The sequence below is a fragment of the Phocoena phocoena genome, chromosome 8 (genome assembly GCF_963924675.1).
Source record: "Phocoena phocoena chromosome 8, mPhoPho1.1, whole genome shotgun sequence".
NCBI classification, from domain to species: domain Eukaryota; kingdom Metazoa; phylum Chordata; class Mammalia; order Artiodactyla; family Phocoenidae; genus Phocoena; species Phocoena phocoena.
Genome location: NC_089226.1, coordinates 26,368,330 through 26,388,762, shown reverse-complemented (window position 1 = coordinate 26,388,762; position 20,433 = coordinate 26,368,330). Strand labels below are relative to the sequence as shown.

At 37.4% G+C, this 20,433-nt stretch overlaps 1 protein-coding gene across 1 annotated transcript in view; it reads left to right on the top strand.

Annotated features, from left to right (window-relative positions):
* Positions 1-20,433, top strand: part of GUCY1A2 (guanylate cyclase 1 soluble subunit alpha 2) — a 436,032-nt gene that overhangs the window by 260,395 nt on the left and 155,204 nt on the right. The window contains exon 6 of the mRNA XM_065882085.1: positions 19,667-19,810. Within this exon, the coding sequence (XP_065738157.1) occupies positions 19,667-19,810 (144 nt within the window). The remainder of the gene's footprint in view (positions 1-19,666; positions 19,811-20,433) is intronic.

The following is a 20,433-nucleotide window of genomic DNA, read 5'->3' as shown; positions in this document are numbered from 1 at the left end:
GTAGTTCTATATTTAGCTTTTTAAGGAAACTCCATACTGTTCTCCATAGTGGCTGTATCAATTTCCATTCCCACCAACAGTGCAAGAGGTTTCCCTTTTCTCCACGCCCTCTCCAGCATTTATTGTTTGTAGATTTTTTGATTATGGCCATTCTGACTGGTGTGAGATGATACCTCATTGCAGTTTTGATTTGCATTTCTCTAATGATTAGTGATGTTAAGCATCCTTTCATATATTTGTTGGCAATCTGTATATCTTCTTTGGAGAAATGTCTATTTAGGTCTTCTGCCCATTTTTTGATTGGGTTGTTTGTTTCTTGATATTGAGCTACATGAGCTGCTTGTATATTTTGGAGATTAATCCTTTGTCAGTTGCTTCATTTGCACATATTTTCTCCCATTCTGAGGGTTGTCTTTTCATCTTTCTTATGGTTTCGTTTGCTGTGCAGAAGCTTTTAATTATGTCCCATTTGTTTATTTTTGTTTTCATTTCCATTTCTCTAGGAGGTGGGTCAAAAAGGATCTTGCTGTGATTTATGTCAAAGAATGTTCTGCAGATGTTATCCTCTAAGAGTCTTATAGTGTCTGGCCTTACATTTAGGTCTTTAATCCATTTTGAGTTAGGTGTTAGGAAGTATTCTAATTCCATTGTTTACATGTACATGTCCAGTTTTCCCAGCACCATGTGTTGAAGAGGCTGTATTTTCTCCATTGTATATTCTTGCCTCCTTTATCAAAGATAAGGTGACCATGTGTGCATGGGTTTATCTCTGGGTTTTCTATCCTGTTCCATTGATCTATATTTCTGTTTCTGTGCCAGTACCATACTGTCTTGATTACTGTAGCTTTGTAGTGTAGTCTGAAGTGAGGGAGCCTTGTTCGTCCAGCTCCATTTTTCTTTCTCAAGATTGCTTTGGCTATTCTGGGTCTTTTGTGTTTCCATACATATTGTGATTTTTTTTTTTTGTTGTTCTAGCTCTGTGAAAAATGCCATTAGTAGTTTGATAGGGATTGTATTAATCTGTAGATTGCTTTGGGTAGTATAGTTATTTTCACAATGTTAATTCTTCCAATCAAAGAACATGGTATATCTCTCCATCTCTTTGTATTGTCCTTGATTTCTTTCATCAGTGTCTTATAGCTTTCTGCATTCAGGACTTTTGTCTCCTAAGGTAGGTTTATTCCTAGGTATTTTATTCTTTTTGTTGCAATGGTAAATGGGAGTGTTTTCTTAATTTCTCTTTGAGATTTTTCCTCATTACTGTATAGGACAGCAAGAGATCTCCTTGCATTAATTTTGTATCCTGCTACATTACCAAATTCATTGATTAGCTCTAGTAGTTTTCTGGTAGCATCTTTAGGATTCTCTATATATAGTATCATGTCATCAGCAAACACTGGCACTTTTACTTCTTCTTTTCCAATTTGGATTCCTTTTTCTTCTCTGATGACTGTGGCTAAAACTTCCAACACTATGTCAAATATTAGTGTTGAGAGTGGGCAACCTTGTCTTGTTCCTGATCTTAGAGAAAATGCATTCAGTTTTTCACCATTGAAAATGATGTTGACTGTGGGTCTGTCATATATGGCCCTTATTATGTTGAGGTAAGTTCTCTCTATGCCTACTTTCTGGAGAGTTTTTGTCATAAACAGTGTTGAATTTTGTCAAAAGTGTTTTCTGCGTCTCTTGAGATTATTGTACGGTTTTTCTTCTTCAATTTGTTAATATAGTGTACCACATTGATTGATTTGCATATATTGAAGAATCCCTGCATTCCTGGGGCAAACCCACTTGATCATGGCGTATAAGACTTTTAATGTGCTGTTGGATTCTGTTTGCTAGTATTTTGTTGAGGATTTTTGCATCTATGTTCATCAGTGATATTGGCCTGTAGTTTTCTTTTTTTGTAGTATCTTTGTCTGGCTTTGGTATTAGGGTGATGGTGGCCTTGTAGAATGAGATTCGGAGTGTTCCTCCCTCTGCTATATTTTGGAGGTGTTTGAGAATGATAGGTGTAAGCTCTTCTCTAAATGTTTGATAGAATTCGCCTGTGAAGCCATCTGGTCCTGGAGTTTTGTTTGTAGGAAGATGTTAAATCACAGTTTCAATTTCACTGTTTGCAATTGCTCTGTTTATATTTTCTATTTCTTCCTGGTACAGTCTCAGAGGGATTTGCTTTTCTAAAAATTTGTCCATTTCTTTCAGGTTTTCCATTTTACTAGCATATAGTTGCTTGTAGTAATCTCTCATGATCCTTTGTATTTCTGTAGTTTCAGTTCCTACCTCTTTTTCATTTCTAATTCTGTTGATTTGAGTCTTACTCCTTTTTTTCTTGATAAGTCTGGCTAATGGTTTATCAATTTTGTTTATCTTCTCAAAGAACCATCTTTTAGTTTTATTGGTCTTTGTATTATTTCCTTCATTTCTTTTTTCATTTATTTCTGATCTGTTCATTATGAATTCTTTCCTTCTGCTAACTTTGGTTTCTTTGGTTCTTCTTTTTCTAATTGCTTTAGGTGTAAGATTAGGTTATTTATTCGAGATTTTTCCTGTTTCTTGAGGTAGGATTGTATTCCTGTAAACTTCCCTCTCAGAACTGCTTTGGCTTCATCCCCTATGTCTAGGGTCATCATGTTTACATTGTCATTTGTTTCTAGGTATTTTTTGATTTCCTCTTTGATTTCTTCAGTGATCTCTTGGTTATTTAGTAATGTATTGTTTAGCCTCCATGTGTTCGTATTTTTTACAGTTACTTTCCTATAATTGATATCTAGTCTCATAGCATTGTGGTCGGAAAAGATACTTGATACATATTCAGTATTCTTAATTTTACTGAGGCTTGATTTGTGACCCAAGATATGATCTATCCTGGAGAATGTTCCATGAGCAATTGAGAAGAAAGTGTATTCTGTCATTTTTGGATAGAATGTCCTATAAATATCAATTAAGTCCATCTGGTTTAATGTATCATTTAAAGCTTGTGTTTCCTTATTTATTTTCATTTGGGATGATCTGTCCATTGGTGAAAGTGGGGTGTTAAAGTCTCCTACTATGATTGTGTTACTGTCGATTTCTCCTTTTATGGCTTTTAGCATTTGCTTATGTATTGAGGTGCTCCCATGTTGGGTGCATGAGTGTTTACAATTGTTATATCTTCTTGGATTGATACCTTGATCATTATGAAGTGTCCTTTTTTGTCTCTTGTAATAGTCTTTGTTTTAAAGTCTATTTTGTCTGATATGAGAATTGCTACTCCAGCTTTCTTTTGATTTCCATTTGCATGGAATATCTTTTTCCATCCCTTCACTTTCAGTCTGTACATGTCCCTAGGTCTGAAGTGGGTCTCCTGTACACAGCATATATATATGGGTCTTGTTTTTGTATCCATTCAGCCAGTCTGGGTCTTTTGGTGGGAACATTTAATCCATTTACATTTAAGGTAGTTATCGATATGTATGTTCCTATTCCCATTTTCTTAATTGTTTTGGGTTTGTTATTGTAGGTCTTTTCCTTCTCTTGTGTTTCTTGACTAGAGAAGTTCCTTTAGCATTTGTTGTAAAGCTGGTTTGGTGATGCTGAATTCTCTTAACTTTTGCTTGTCTGTAAAGGTTTTTATTTCTTCATCAAATCTGAATGAAAGCCTTGCTGGGTAGAGTAATCTTGCTGGTAGGTTTTTCCCTTTCATCATTTTAAATATGTCCTGCCACTCCCTTCTGGCTTGTGAGTTTCTGCTGAAAGATCAGCTGTTAACCTTCTGAGGATTCCCCTGTATGTTATTTGTTGCTTTTTCCTTGCTGCTTTTAGAATTTTTTTGTGTGTTTAATTTTTTATAGTTTGATTAATATGCATCTTGGCATGGATTTATCCTGTATGAGACTCTCTGCACTTCCTGGACTTGATTATTTCCTTTCCCATGTTAGTGAAGTTTTCAACTATAATCACTTCAAATAATTTCTCAGTCCCTTTCTTTTTCTCTTCTTCTTCTGGGACCCCTATAATTCGAATGTTGGTGCATTTAATGTTGTCCCAGAGGTCTCTGAGACTGTCCTCAATTCTTTTCATTCTTTTTTCTTTAATCTGCTCTGTGGTAGTTATTTCCACTATTTTATCTTCCAGGTCACTTATTCATTCTTCTGCCTCAGTTATTCTCCTATTGATTCTTTCTAGAGAATTTTTAACTTCATTTATTGTGTTGTTCATCATTGTTTGCTCTTTATTTCTTCTAGGGCCTTGTTAAAGATTTCTTGTATTTTCTCCATTCCATTTTCCAAGATTTTGTATCATCTTTACTCTCATTACTCTGAATTCTTTTTCAGGTAGACTGAGTATTTCCTCTTCATTTGTTTGGTTTGGTGGGTTTTTACCTTGCTCCTTCATCTGCTGCATATTTCTCTGTCTTCTCATTTTGCTTAACTTATTGTGTTTGGACTCCTTTTCTCAGGCTGCAGGTTCATAGTTCCCATTGTTTTGGTATCTTCCCCCAGTGGGTAAGGCTGGTTCAGTGGCTTGTGTAGGCTTCCTGGTGGAGGGGACTGGTGCCTGTGTTCTGATGGATGGGGCTGGATCTTGTCTTTCTTATCAGCAGGGCCTTGTCAAGTGGTGTGTTTTGGGGTGTCTGTGAACTTACTATGATTTGGGGCAGCCTCTTCGTTAATGGGTGGCGTTGTGTTCCTGTGTTCCTGCTAGTTGTTTACCATCGGGCATCCAGCACTGGAGCTTGCTGACCATTGGGTGAAGCTCGGTCTTACTGTTGAGAGAGAGATCTCTGTGAGAGCTCTCGCCAATTGATATTACTTGGGGCTGGGAGGTCTCAGATGGTCCAATGTCCTGAACTCAGCTCTCCCACCTTAGAAGCTCAGGCCTGACACCAGGACAGGGAACCAAGACACTGTCAGCCACATAGCCCAGAAGAAAATGGAGAAAATTAATTAATTAATTAATATAAAATTATTAAAAGAAAAAAGTTGTTAAAATAAAAAAGTAATAATAAAAAAAAGAGAGCAACGACACCAATAAAAAAATCCACCAATGATAACAAGTGCTAAAAACTATACTATGATAAACGTAAAAATCAGAAAAAAGTCAGTCTCATACAGCAAACCCCAAGTCTACAGTTGCTCCCAAAGTACACCACCTAATTTTGGCTTATTTGTATATTCAGGTATTCCACAGATGCAGGGTGTGTCAAGTTGATTGTGGTGATTTAATCTTCTGCTCCTGAGACTTGGAGTAATTTCCCTTTCTCTTCTTTGTTCACACAGCTCCTGGTGTTCAGCTTTCATTTTGGCCCCACCTCTGTTTGTAGGCCATCCTCAGACATCTGTTCACTGCCCAGACAGGAGGAGGTTAAGTCAGCAGCTGATTAGGGGGCTCTGGCTCACTCATGCCAGGGGGAGGGAGGGGTACAGTAGTTATAATTGGAATGCGGGGCAAGCCTGCAGTCCAGAGCCCCATGTGAAGTTGCAACAGCCTGAGGTGCATGGTGTGTTCTCCCAGGGAAATTGTCCCTGGATCACAGGACCCTGGCAGTGGTGGGTTGCACAGGCTCCCGGAGCAGGGTTGTGGATAGTGACCTGTGCTTGCACACAGGATTCTTGGTGGCTGCAGCAGCAGCATTAGCATTTCATGTCCATCTCTGGAGACTGAGCTGATAGCCATGGCTTGCTCCCATCTCTGGAGCTCGTTTAGCCGGTGCTCTGCCTTCTGTGGGTTGACAGAGAAGGAATCCCCTCTCCTTGCACACCCCGAAATCATGGTCTCTTGCCTCTTATGCAGGTCCAAACTTTTTCCCAGACTCCCTCCCCGTTAACTGTGGTGCCCTAGCCCCCCCTTCAGGCTGTGTTCACACCGCCAATCCCAGTCCTCTCCCTGGGATCTGACCTCTGAAGCCTGAGCCTCAGCTCCCTGCACACCCCCTGGCAGGTGAACAGACAAGCCTCTCAGCCTGGTGAGTGCTGGTCAGCACCAATCCTCTGTGTGGGAATCTCTCCACTTTGCCCTCTGCACTACTGTTGCTGCACTCTCTTCCGTGGCTCCAAAGCTTTCCCCCCACCCACTCCCATCTCCGCCAGTGAAGGGACTTCCTAGTGTGTGAAAACTTTCCCTCCTTCACAGCTGCTTCCCAGGGGTGCAGGTCCCGTCCCTATTCTTTTGTCTCTGTTTTTTCTTTTTTCTTTTGCCCTACCCAGGATTTTCTTGCCTTTTGGGAAATCTGAGGTCTTCTGCCAGAGTTCAGTAGGTGTTCTGTAGGAGTTGTTCCACATGTAGATGCATTTTTGATGTATTTGTAGGGAAGAAGGTGATCTCCACATCTTACTCCTCCACCATCTTGAAGGTCTCCCCACTTGGATGTATTTAATTGTACTCAACAAACTTTGGATCATTGAATACCTCTTGTGCCAGATGATTCTCAGCATTTGGTGGGTATGTGCAGGGATGGAGAGATGGTGACTGACTGGAAGTTTTCATATAAAGTTCTGAAAATTATGGATATGTCTGGAGAAGCTTATTGCCCCCACTATTAAGGCAAAACTCCGAGAAAAATTTATATGGCAATGGCTGGAGCTCAGGGTAGTGCTGCTTTTCTCCATTCTGAAGGCTTATTAGCACTTTTAAAAAAATGTGAATATCTGGGTGGATTTTGTATATTTTTAATTCACATCATACACCAGAAGTCTTCAAACTTTGAGAATCATAAAGTTTACCTGGAAGCATGTGAGAATGCAGTTAGCTTCGTCTTATACTTAGATTTTCTTTTAATAGATCTAGGTGGGGCCTAGAGATCTAATTTTTAATAAGTACTGTCTAGGTGATTCTTATGTGGGTGGTCCTGAATTTTGCATTCAGAAAGCTTTCTTAGTGGACAATTTCCACTCCAGTGTAGAAACTGCACAAATTTAAAGCATTTAATAAAACTCTATTGGGCATCCTTATACTGTGCTAGGATTCAGCGATACATAGTTAAATATAGCTAGTAGAGGGAGAGTATAAACACATACATGCACAAATGCACACACACACCAAAACATACTGTAATATAGAATTATGTTCATCAAATATGTGTATAAGAAAGTCACAGACCCAGAAGTAAGGAAAGTAAACTTGAGAAAACGTGAGGGCTGGGTTTCCCTGGTGGCGCTGTGGTTGAGAGGCTGCCTGCCAATGCAGGGGACATAGGTTCATGCCCCGGTCTGGGTTAGATCCCACATGCCATGGAGCGGCTAGGCCCATGAGCCATGGCCGCTGAGCCTGCACGTGAGGTTCATATTAATTAGGAATAAAGGAGTTCAGATAACCCAGGACAATCTACAACTTCAAGGTAATCTTTTGAGCAAACTCCTACTGCAGAAACAAGGTGATTATTAAAGAATATGAGATGAGAGTTTCTGGACAAGTGGCATTTTTTTCCATTCCAAATATATGGTCAGGAGTCTTTCATCTGCAGGAGCAGGGCATCACCTGTAACTTTTTCACCTGGTTCTCAGACCATAGCCTCTCAGGATCTGACAAGATTGTTCTTATTAAAGGAAAAATGTGGCCCAACTACTACAATACCACCTGCTATGTGAAGGGAAATCAGACTACTATCAGAAGGGTAGCCCAGGGACACACTCAAGGCTATTTTGGTACTAGTCTGGTTAACTCCTACTTCTGGAAATTATCCCTGCTCCAGGGATATTTTTATTACCTTCCACTTATTGTTACACCTGTGCTTGACCAACAGTGATGTTTATGTGCTGGCGTTTCTGGATCTTGGCTCTTCTGGACTGCCAGTGCTCTCAACTTCAATAATGTAGCTTCTATGGCCATGGCCATCACTTTGCTTAACCCAAGAAAATGATGCTAAAGACTGCGCTGCTTTTATCTACATTGCTTGAGCATTTGTTTTTGTCAGGGCCTTCCTACTTGCTTTTGATATATGTACTCGTGAGTCATGTTTGAAGAGAGCAAGTATATCTTCAAGAAACACAACCTCAACAACAATAAAAACCTGGGTTCATGCTTGCTGTCTGTGGCAAACTGTTCATCTTCAAGTAGGTCCAGTGGATGTTCCATAGCCCTATCACCTCTGCTTGGCCACTGACACCTGGATTTTCATATGTGGCCAGGAGCCTATTTCACCCACCCAGCTGCCGAGTACCTGGAAAAACAGGAATATAAACAGCAGAGACCTGATGAGTATGTATGAAACAAAGGGGGAAATGTAAAAGGTTTCCAAATTTACCCAAGTATACAGTTTTTCCTGGTCTTCTGCTACTTACAAGTTTTCATGAAGACCTTTGCCATGCTTTACCTTTTTATGGCCAGCCTTTTGGATAATCTATGTTCATACCACCAACAATCCTTTTGTCTGGTTTCTAGTTATCAAGTACCTCCAGAACTGTTTTGTAGACTCAGGGTGTCTGCCAATCACTAGAAAACTCCTCTACTGTACCCCTCTCCCTGTCACTCAGGAATTGAACCTAATATAAGACAGGTGATTGGGCTGGCAGGTGTGGCCCAATCCTCACAGCTAGCACAAATATGGTATCCTTTCTGAAAATCACGTGTTCTTAGCCACAATGATCTCATCATGCCCAGGTGACCAAGTGCTCTGTGAAATGCTAGGAGGGAAAAAGAAGACATTTTTCATTTTTAGGCTTACATCATATTCCAACACCTCTCTTCTCTCTCCTTCCCACCTCCATTTCTTTTTTAAAGACTCTAGGGGCCAAAAACAGAAAGCAGAACAATTAGAAAAGCAGACTTTCTTTTTTTTTTTTTTTTTTGATAAATCAATGCATTTAATATAAAATGGGCTCATAAAAATATAAAAGATGAGTAAATGTAAAACATAATTTAGGAATTATTTATAAGTATGGTATAAAAATCCAGAATCCATAAAGGAAAAAAACTAGTATATTTGTCAGTAAAATTTCTAAAATATGTGTGCAACAAAAGTATCATTACAAAGTCAAAAGACCAACAAAATAAGACAAAAACATGCAAATCTCATGACAGAAAAAGGCCTTAGTACACAAATAATTCTTACAATGCTCTTAGAAAAAGGCTAATCAAAAATTTGGAAAGTTGGTACAAAACTAGAATTACAAATGACCAAAAAAAAGGAAGACCCTCAAACTCAAAAATAAGAAAATTAAAATGGGAAGCCATTTTTAGCTGATCCAGTTGGCAAAGATTTGTTTTTTTGTTTGTTTTTGTTTTTTATTCTTGAATTTTATTTTATTTATTTATTTTTTATACAGCAGGTTCTTATTAGTTATCTATTTTATACATATTAGTGCATATATGTCAATCCCAATCTCCCAATTCATCCCACCACCACCTCCACCACTCCTGCTTTCCCCTACTTGGTGTCCATATGCTTGTTCTCTCCATATGTGTCTCTATTTCTACCTTGCAAACCTGTTCATGTGTACCATTTTTCTAGATTCCATATAAATGTGTTAATATACGATATTTGTTTTCCTCTTTCTGACTTACTTCACTCTGTATAACAGTCTCTAGGTCCATCCACGTCTCTGCAAATGACTGAATTTCATTCTTTTTATGGCTGAATAATATTCCATTGTATATATGTACCACATCTTCTTTATTCATTCGTTTGTCAATGGGCATTTAGGTTGCTTTCATGACCTGGCTATTGTAAATAGTGCTGCAATGAACATTGGGGTGCATGTGTCCTTTCGAATTATGGTTTTCTCTGGGTACATGCCCAGTAGTGGGATTGCTGGGTCATATGGTAATTCTATTTTTAGTTTTTTAAGGAACCTCCATACTGTTCTCCATAGTGGCTGTATCAATTTACATTCCCACCAACAGTGCAAGAGTGTTTCCTTTTCTCTGCACCCTCTCCAGCATTTGTTGTTTCTAGATTTTCTGATGATGTCCATTCTAACTGGTTGGATGTGATACCTCATTGTAGTTTTGATTTGCCTTTCTCTAATAATTAGCCTTGTTGAGCACCTTTTCATGTGCCTGTTGGCCATCTGTATGTCTCTTTGGAGAAATGTCTACTTAGGTCTTCTGCCTATTTTTTGATTGGGTTGTTTGTTTTTTTATATTGAGCTGCATGAGCTGCTTGTATATTTTGGAGATTAATCCTTTGTCAGTTGCTTCATTTGCGAATATTTTCTCCCATTCTGAGGGTTGTCTTTTTGTCTTGTTTATGGTTTCCTTTGCTGTGCAAAAGCTTTGAAGTTTCATTAGGTCCCATATGTTTATTTTTGTTTATATTTTCATTATTCTAGGAGGAGGATCAATAAAGATCTTGCTGTGATTTATGTCATAGAGTATTCTTCCTATGTTTTCCTTTAAAAGTTTTATAGTGTCCAGTCTTATATTTAGGTCTTTAATCCATTTTGAGTTTGTTTATGTGTGTGGTGTTAGGGAGTGTTCTAATTTCATTCTTTTACATGTAGCTGTCCAGTTTTCCTAACATCACTTATTGAAGAGGCTGTCTTCTCCATTGTATATTCTTGCATCCTTTGTCATAGATTAGTTGACCATATGTGCATGGGTTTACCTCTGGGGTTTCTATCCTGTCCCATTGATCAATATTTCTGTTTTTGTGACAGTACCATATTGTCTTGATTTGTAGGTAGTATAAAGCTACTATACTAGCTTTGTAGTATAAACTGAAGTCGGGGATTCCTCCAGCTCCATTTTATTCCCTCAAGATTGCTTTGGCTATTCAGGGCCTTTTATGTATCCACACAAATTAAAATTTATTTTTCTAGCTCCTTAAACAATGCCATTGGGTATTTGTTAGGAATTGCATTGAATCTGTAGATTGCTTTGGGTAGTATGGTCATTTTCACAATATTCATTCTTCCAGTCCAAGAACATGGTATGTCCCTTCATTTGTTTGTATCATCTTTGATTTCTTTTGTCAGTGTCTTATAGTTTTCTGCATACAGGTCTTTTACCTCCTTAGGCAGATTTATTCCTGCGTATTTTATTCTTTTTCTTGCAATGGTAAATGGAAGTGTTTCCTTAATTTCTTTTTCAGATTTTTCATCATTAGTGTATAGAAATGCAAGATATTTCTGTGCATTAATTTTCTACCCTTCAACTTTACCAAATTCATTGATTAGCTCTAGTAGTTTTCTGGTGGCATCTTTAGGACTTTCTACATATAGTATCATGTCATCTGCAAACAGTGACAGTTTTACTTCTTCTTTTCCAATTTGTGTTCCTTTTATTTCTTTTTCTTCTCTGATTGCCATAGCTAGGACTTCCAAAACGTTGTTGAATGATAGTGGTGAGAGTGGACATCCTTGTCTTATTCCTGATCCTAGAGGAAATGCTTTCAGTTTTTCACCATTGAGAACGATGTTGGCTGTGGGTTTGTCATATAATGTCTTTATTATATTGAGGTAGGTTCCCTCTATGCCCACTTTCTGGAGAGTTTTTATCATAAATGGGTGATGAATTTTGTCAAAATATTTTTATGCATCTATTGAGATAATCATATGGTTTTTATTCTTCAATTTGTTAAAATGGTGTATCACATTGATTGATTTGCATATATTGAAGAATCCTTGCATCCCTGAGATAAATGTCACTTGATCATTGTGTATGACCCTTATAGTGTGTTTTTGGATTCTATTTGTTGAGGATTTTTGCACCTATATTCATCAGTGATATTGGTCTGTAATTTTCTTTTTTTGTAATATCTTTTCCTGGTTTTGGTATCAGGGTGTTGGTGGCCTCGTACAATGAGTTTGGGAGTGTTCCTTCCTCTGCAATTTTTTGGAAGAGTTTGAGAAGGATGGGTGTTAACTCTTCTCTGAATGTTTGATAGATTTCCCCTGTGAAGCCATCTGGGTCCTGGACTTTGGTTTGTTGGAAGATTTTTAATCACAGTTTCAATTTCAGTGCTTGCATTTGTTCTGTTCATATTTTCTATTTCTTGCTGGTTCAATCTTGGAAAGTTGTGCTTTTCTAAGATCTTTTCCATTTCTTCCAGGTTGTCCATTTTATTTGCATATAGTTGCTTGTAGTAGTCTCTCATGGTCCTTTTCATTTCTGCAGTGTCAGTTGTTACTTATCCTTTTTCATTTCTAATTCTGTTGATTTGAGTCTTCTCCCTTGTTTTCCTCAGGAGTCTGGCTAATGGTTTATCAATTCTATTTATCTTCTCAATGAACCTTCTTTTAGTTTTATTGATATTCCTATTGTTTCCTTTGTTTCTTTTTCATTTATTTCTGATCTGATTTTTATGATTTCTTTTCTTCTGCTAACTTTGTGTATTTTTTTTTCTTCTTTCTCTAATTGCTTTAGGTGTAAGTTTAAGTTGTGTATTTGCGATTTTTCTTGTTTTTTGAGGTAGGATCATATTGCTCTAAACTTTCCTCTTGGAACTGCTTTTGCTGCATCCCATAGGTTTTGGATTGTCATGTTTTTGTTGTCATTTGTCTCTAGGTATTTTTGGATTTCCTCTTTGATTTCTTCAGTGATCTCTTGGTTATTTAGTAATGTATTGTTTAGCCTCCATGTGTTTGTGTTTTTTACTTTTATTCATTGTTATTTATTTCTAATCTCATAGCATTGTGGTCAGAGAAAATGCTTGATATGATCTCAATTTTCTTAAATTTACTGAGGCTTGATTTGTGACCCAAGATGTGATCTATCCTGGAGAATGCTTTGTGTGCACTTGAGAAGAAAGTGTAATCTGCTCTTTTCAGGTGGAATGTCCTATAAGTATCAATTAAGTCCATCTGGTATAATGTGTTATTTAAAGCTTGTGTTTCCTTATTTGCATTTTGGATGAACTGTCCATTGGTATAAGTGAGGTGTTGAAATCCCCCACGATTATTGTGTTACTGTTGATTTCCTCTTTTATAGCTGTTAGTATTTGCCTTATGTATTGAGGTGCTCCTATGCTGGGTGCATATATATTTATAATTGTTACATATTCTTCTTGGATTGATCCCTTGATCATGTAGTGTCCTTCCTTGTCTCTTGGAACATTCTTTATTTTATAGTCTATTTTATCTGATATGAGTATTGCTACTCCAGCTTCCTTTTGATTGCCATTTGCATGGAATATCTTTTTCCATCCCCTCACTTTTGGTCTCTTTGTGTCCCTAGGTCTGAAGTGAGTCTCTTGTAGACAGCATATATACGGGTCTTTTTTTGTATCCATTCAGTGAGCTAGTGTATTTTGGGTTGAGCATTTAATCCATTTACATTTAAGGTAATTATCAATATGCATGTTCCTATTACCATTTTCTTAATTGTTTTGGGATTGTTTTTGTAGGTCCTTTTCTTCTCTTGTGTTTTCCACTTAGAAAAGTTCCTTTAGCATTTGGTGTAGAACTGGTTTGGTGGTTCTGAATTCTCTTAGTTTTTGCTTGTCTGGAAAGTTATTGATTTCTCCATCAAATCTGAATGAGATCCTTGCTGGATAGAGTAATCTTGGTTTTCTGTTCTCCCTTTCATCACTTTATTGTGCCACTCCCTTCTGGTTTGTAGAGTTTCTGCTGAGAAATCAGCTGTTAACCTTATGGGAGTTCCCTTGTTTGTTATTTGTCATTTTTACCTTGCTGCTTTAAATAATTTTTCTTTGTCTTTTATTTTTGTCAGTTTGATTACTATGTGTCTTGGCGTGTTTCTCCTTGGGTTTATCCTGCCTGAGACTCTCTGTGCTTCCTGGCTTTGGGTGGCTATTTCCTTACCCATGTTATGGAATGTGTCCACTATAGTCTCTTCAAATATTTTCTTGGGTCCTTTCTCTCTCTCTCTTCTCCTTCTAGCACCCCCATTATGCCAATGTGGTGTGTTTAATATTGTCCCAGAGGTCTCTTAGTCTGTCTTCATTTATTTTCATTCTTTTTTCTTTATTCTGTTTCACAGCAGTGATTTTCACCAATCTGTGTTCCAGGTCACTTATCTGTTCTTCTGCCTCAGTTATTCTGCTATTGATTCCTTTTAGTGTATTGTTCATTTCAGTTATTGTGTTGTTCATCTCTGTTTGTTTGTTCTTTGATTCTTCTAGGTCTTTGTTAAATATTCCTTGCATCTTCTTGGTCTTTGCTTCCATTCTCTTTCTGAGGTCCTGCATCATCTTCACTATCGTTATTCTGAATATTTTTTTCTGAAAACTTGCTTATCTCCACTTCATTTAGTTGTTTTTCTGGGGTTTTATCTTGTTCCTTCGTTTTGTACCTAGTCCTCTGCCTTTTCATTTTGTCTATCTTTGAATGTGGTTTTCATTCCACAGGCTGCTGGATTGTTATTCTTGCTTCTGTTGTCTGCCTTCTGGTGGATGAGGCTATCTAAGAGGCTAGTGCAAGCTTCCTGATGGTAGGAACTGGTGATGGGTATAGCTTGCTGTTTCTGTGGTGGATAGAGCTCAGTAAAACTTTAATCCACTTGTCTGCTGATGGATGGGACTGAGTTCCCTTGCTGCTGGTTTTTTGGCCTAGGGCAACCCAGTACTGGAGGATACAGGCTCTTTGGTGGGGCTAATGGCGGACTACGGGTGGTCTCATGCCAAGGAGTACTTCCCAGAACTTTTGCTGCCAGTGTCCTTGTCCCTGTGGTGAGCCATAGCTGCTCCCCACCTCTGCAGGAGACCCTCCTACACTAGCAGGTAGGTCTAGTTCAGTCTCCCATGGCATCACTGCTCCTTCCCCCTGCATCCTGATGTGCACACTTCTTTGTGTGTGCCCTCCAAGAATGGAGTGTCTGTTTCCTGCAGTCCTGTTGAAGTCCTGCAATCAAATCCCACTAGCCTTCAAGTTTGATTCTCTGGGAATTCCTCCTCCCATTGCCCAACCCCCAGGTTGGGAAGCCTGATGTGGGGCTCACAGCCTTCACTCCAATGGGTGGACTTCTGTGGTATAATTGTTCTCCAGTTTGTAAGTCTCCCACCCAGCAGTTATGGGATTTGATTTTGTTTTTTGATTTTTTTTTATTTTGTTTTGATTGCATCCCTCCTACCATCTCATTGCAGCTTCTCCTTTGTCTTTGGATGTGGGGTATCTTTTTTGGTGAGTTCCAGTGTCTTACTGTCAATGATTGTTGAGCACTTAGTTGTGATTCCAGTGTTCTCGCAAGAGGGCATGAGCACAAGTCCTTCTACTCTACCACCTTGGACCAATCTAGAAAAGCAGACTTTCTAATTTGTTTCTCCTCTTGATTGTGTCCAGATGAAGAGAGGGAGGCTGTCCAGTAAGGTAGACTGTCAGAGTTCTCTGACTCTCTACTATTATGCCCTCTCCCCAAACTCCCTTTCATAAGTTCTACAAAGTTCAAAGGAAGATAGTCCCAGGACTATGGGATGGAAGGACTGAGGTGGTCATGAGTTTCATGGGGCAGAGATTATTTACTGCCCAGTTATGTGCAGTGTTCTTGTAGGGTAATCCTAGCCCCAGTACCACCCTCACCCTTATTTACAACACACACATTCTTTCCTCCCCACTGTGCCCAAATTTCCAAGAAATTTCCCAGATAATTCTTGAACATTAATCTGGAGGGGAGGGAGAAGAAAACATGGGGATGAGCTTCTATTAGAAAGTATAAATAAATTATTTTAAGTAATAAATCTAAAGCTAAAATAAAGTAAATAAAAAGGGTGAATGCATAACTCTAAGGAGTTTATTTATAGCACCTTTATTTCTTGAATAATGTAGGGAGTTTGATTATAAAGTGTTGAGAAGATATACTGAGATAGATTAATTCTTTAAAGTTTGATAAAAGCAGGTATAATAATATGTGGGGCAACAGTTGTTACATAATATTTTTAGTATTTAAGCCTCCTCTTTTATGTTCAGAGAAGGATGTAAAGTTTTTCTGACATTTGCATAAGCTCTATCTTTTTCATTTCCAAGTTTAGTTTAGTCATCTTTATTTTTATCTAATGTCATTTAAGAACAGGTTGGAGATACTGAAAATAAATGAGATGCACTATTTTAGATGGTGTCTATTAAAAAAACACTGAGACAATTCTAAAGGAATTCAGATCATAGTCAACTTTTTGGACAGTTTTTTGGTAATATGTTTATAATGTCTACTTGTTTAACTTTGTTTTAACTCAAGGAAACAGCCTCAAAAGAAATTTAACTGATATATAATGCTTTCACTTTCCCTGCTCTTTTTGAAGCAAAGTTGACATAAGTTTGAAGGGAATTCACTAAAATTTCCACATGTATTCAATTCTGCTAAATTTGTGTAGACCTGACATTTAGATGAAGGGAGAGGAGAAAAGAATAAAGCTTTAATGGAAAGCTGCATTACTAAGGTGTTTCATCCAAGATTTTCAGGTTAAGATACTGAATATATCTACAAGGAAAGAAAAACATCTCAAGGATGTATTACTTGCACTTTACAGACATCTAGCTATTTGAAATTTTCTAAGCGATCACATATTCATTCATGTTCTCATTAGTACTATTCACCAGATATTTCTGATCCTTCTCTGAGCACAAGTGTGGTTGCATTTTCCCATCTCCTTTATGTTAAACATGGTCACGTGACTTGCTTTGACGAATGAATCATGACAAAAAGCCATATATGTCACTTATGGGAGGAAGCTTTAAGAGCTAGCGTATAATCAGAACCTCTTTTCTTCTGACATGGCAACCAGCTTCAGATGAGGAGATTCTATTGGCACTGTCCCTGGAGTGAAGAGATGTGGCACAATGTTTCTCTCCTCTACCCCAATCCCCTAATCCCCATAAATATGCAACATGAATCAGAAAAATACCTTTGCTATTTTAGAGCATTACGATTTGCAGGTTGTATTGTTACTGCAGCATAATCTAGCCTGCCATGATGACAACATCTTTTAGAATTTTTTTTTTTATGTCGCGTGTTTAAGAATAATTGTGAAAATTCTACATCTTAATCTATGGGCTTTTTTTTTTTTTTTTTTTAATTTTTTTAATGTTTATTAATTAATTAATTTATTTATTTTTGGCTGCATTGGGTCTTCGTGGCTGCATGTGGGCTTTCTTTTTTTTAGTTGCAGTGAGCGGGGGCTACTCTTCATTGCCGTGCGCGGGCCTCTCGTTGCGGTGGCCTCTCTCCTCGCGGAGCACCGGCTCCAGAGCGCAGGCTCAGCAGTTGTGGCGCAGGCTCAGCAGTTGTGGCTCACAGGCCTAGCTGCTCTGCAGCATGTGGGATCTTCCCGGACCAGGGCTCGAACCCGTGTCCCCTGCATCGGCAGGCTGACTCTCAACCACTGTGCCACCAGGGAAGCCCAATCTATGGGCTTTTTGCTGTCTATTTCTTACCTAGCTTTTGATCCTATTGTTTCTGATAGCTAGTCTGGATTTAAATATTTGGAAACTAAATGTTATGTAATCTTACAGGAATGGATTTTAATGTGAGTTTCTTATATTTATGTTGTGTACTTAATTTGATTTTTTTTGTCATTTGCTAACATATTGGTCCATCTTCTCCATACTATTACATTATATATACCTAAGGAGAAAGTACAACATATAACTAACTAATCTTTATATATGCCTGTGGTACAAATTTTAGAAATACACATTTAGTGGTATTCAGTAAATTTTTACTGAAATGATAGTGGAGTTAATACTGATGAGAAGTTTGATAATGATAGAGACTCCAAGAAAAGATAATGCTCCAGGAACATGCATGTTCAGAGTGACTGGAGTGCAGTTCAATTTATACAAATAATTAACTGCTTATGTGTTCTAATATTTGAAAATCAGAAGTTAGTTTCAAATTATATAACTATAACATTCTAGATTTTTTAATTGTATAGAAATACAAAAGTATGAGATAAATCTGAGGTTTAGCAAAAGACATTGTGCTTTTAGGGGGAAATGGTAAATGACCACATTTCAGACGTTTGCTATTTGCTGGTTTTCTTCCTCAGTGAGAGATTTTGGTGGAAGTATATTTTAGTATTTAGAATAAAACTTTTGCTGACTCACATTGTGTCATCTTTCTGTTCTTACCATACAATTTTAATTTACATTTTCTGGCCCCAGATAACAGATCCTGAAGTGAAGGTTTGGAACTTCTTGATAGGTCTGAGTGTATTTGAATCATTTTTGATGCATATTTCCTGGTAAGATTCAGATACTCATTGATAATTTTGGCATCTCTAGTTTCATGACATTCATAAGTGCTGTCATCACATTCCCTAAATTTGTGCTCACAGAATTTAATGCAGAGAAGCTTTTTAATATTAAAGTGTTAGGATTCATTCACATGAAATTTAATTATTGCTGTTAAATCTTAACTAATAGAATATTTTGTAATTCTTGTTATATTTATGATAGAAGCATCTCCAGTAATTTAGAAGCAATTTTTTCCTACCCAGATCTACATGGCACACAGGTCTACATGTGCTCATAAAATAAATGGGGCAAATGAGAACTGATTAGAATAACTGTTATTGTAATCATAGTTAAATATGGTTGATTGTTTATTCATTTGATAGTTATTTATTAAATAGTTATATTTAAGACACTATCATTAGCACTATGAGTACAGACATTAAAATGACATGATCCCATTCTTACAGAGCTCACTTTGTAGCTGTGGATACATATTGATTATATATTGATACATATTGATTATAATCTATGATGAATGCTATAATATAGAGGTGTGCTGTTGAAACAGAGTAGAAGAAAGGATTAGTTTTGCTACTAAGAACTAATGGAAGGACCATGGAGTGATTCACAGAAAAATGATATTGGGATTGGACATTTAATACAATATTTCATCACTTTTCTCTAATTAAAATATTAGAGCTATTGAACATAATCACCATATCTACCTTGGATAATTAGAAAACTTTCCTCTAGAAATGAGTTGTGCCTAACTTTTATACCATGTTCTATGCTTTGGAATTTTGGAAGTTTTATCCCTGGGTAAATATTGAAAATATTTAACAATCACAATAGCCATTCAGAATGGTTGCTGACATGGTATGGTAAAACTCTTGACAGTGCCTGTTAACTCTTTAATTGTAAGATTATGGATGGGTTTCGGTGCATGAAGTTCTCATCTCAAATATAACCAATACTAGTTTCTTCCATTTAGGATATTTGTGAGGATTAAATGAGATAATGCATGTAAAGCAGTTGATGCAATTAATGGTAGAGTGTATGAATTCAAGAAGTGTTACGTGTTATAATTATTAAGAGTAAATAAGAATAGACTAGACAACAACTTACAGATATATCAAAAAGTGTGACACCTGAAACTAACACAACATTGTAAATCAGCTATACTTCAATTAAAAAAATAAACACTAAAACGTGTGGAGTAATTGGGAAAAATTGCAAAAAAAATTACTTTCCAGTGAAGGTCTACTTGAAGGTTTGAAGGAGATGAGAGAGTGTCTTTGTAAAAAGTCATTATTTGGAAAATATCCAGGCAAAACACTGACAATTCTATTTTTGTGAAGGATAATTATTTTATATTCTAGTTGTTTCTGATTTCAATGATCATCTATGGTGTTAATGTTGATGAACAAACAGGTCTGGGGTGACATGTTAGTATTTGACTCTGGCTGTTTGCAAACTCTTTTATGATTATACTCTATTGTCTAATTGCTTGATTTATTGATGTTTTGATGATATGTTTTCCAGTAACATTTGTGATTGCAGATAAGTATTTCAACTTTGGCTCATTATCATACATTTGCATTTGATTTGTCTGACTGCTGCAGGTGGAAACAATAGGTGATGCATACTGTGTTGCTGCAGGGCTCCACAGAAAAAGCCTCTGCCATGCTAAACCCATTGCTCTGATGGCCCTGAAGATGATGGAACTTTCTGAAGAGGTGCTGACACCTGATGGAAGACCAATTCAGGTAAGCCTCTCAACAGTTTTATTTGAGTAGTAATGTACCTTTAACTGAGGAGGCAAGAAATTCCCTTCTGAATTCTACATACTATAATTTACAGATCTAGATAAGCCAGTTGCTCAAGAAGGAGGGATTACTAGAGATAACTCATAAACACAGGAAATGAACAAATGGAATATGACCCAAAATAGGAAAAGTTGCGTGGAAGACAAATTACTATGGGGACAAAAAAAAAGAGCTAAAGGATTAAACCAAGGAAGGAACCTGCTGTCAGTGACCAACTCAACAACACCAAGCAACAGTGATGGTGAGAGTCAGTTCTGAGAGATAATCTGAAGAGCAAGAAATAAGAAGCAAGAAATTGGAGGACCTGAACAACTTCCTATGGATAGTGTACAGGTGTTCTTATGAAGCCTTAGGTCTGAGGGTTACTTCTTTTTTATTTTTATTTTTTTACATTTTTATTGGAGTATAATTGCTTTACAATGCTGTGTTAGTTTCTGCTTTATAACAAAGTGAATCAGTTATACATATGTTCCCATATCTCTTCCCTCTTGTGTCTCCCTCCCTTCCACCCTCCCTATCACACCCCTCCAGGTGGTCACAAAGCACCGAGCTGATCTCCCTGT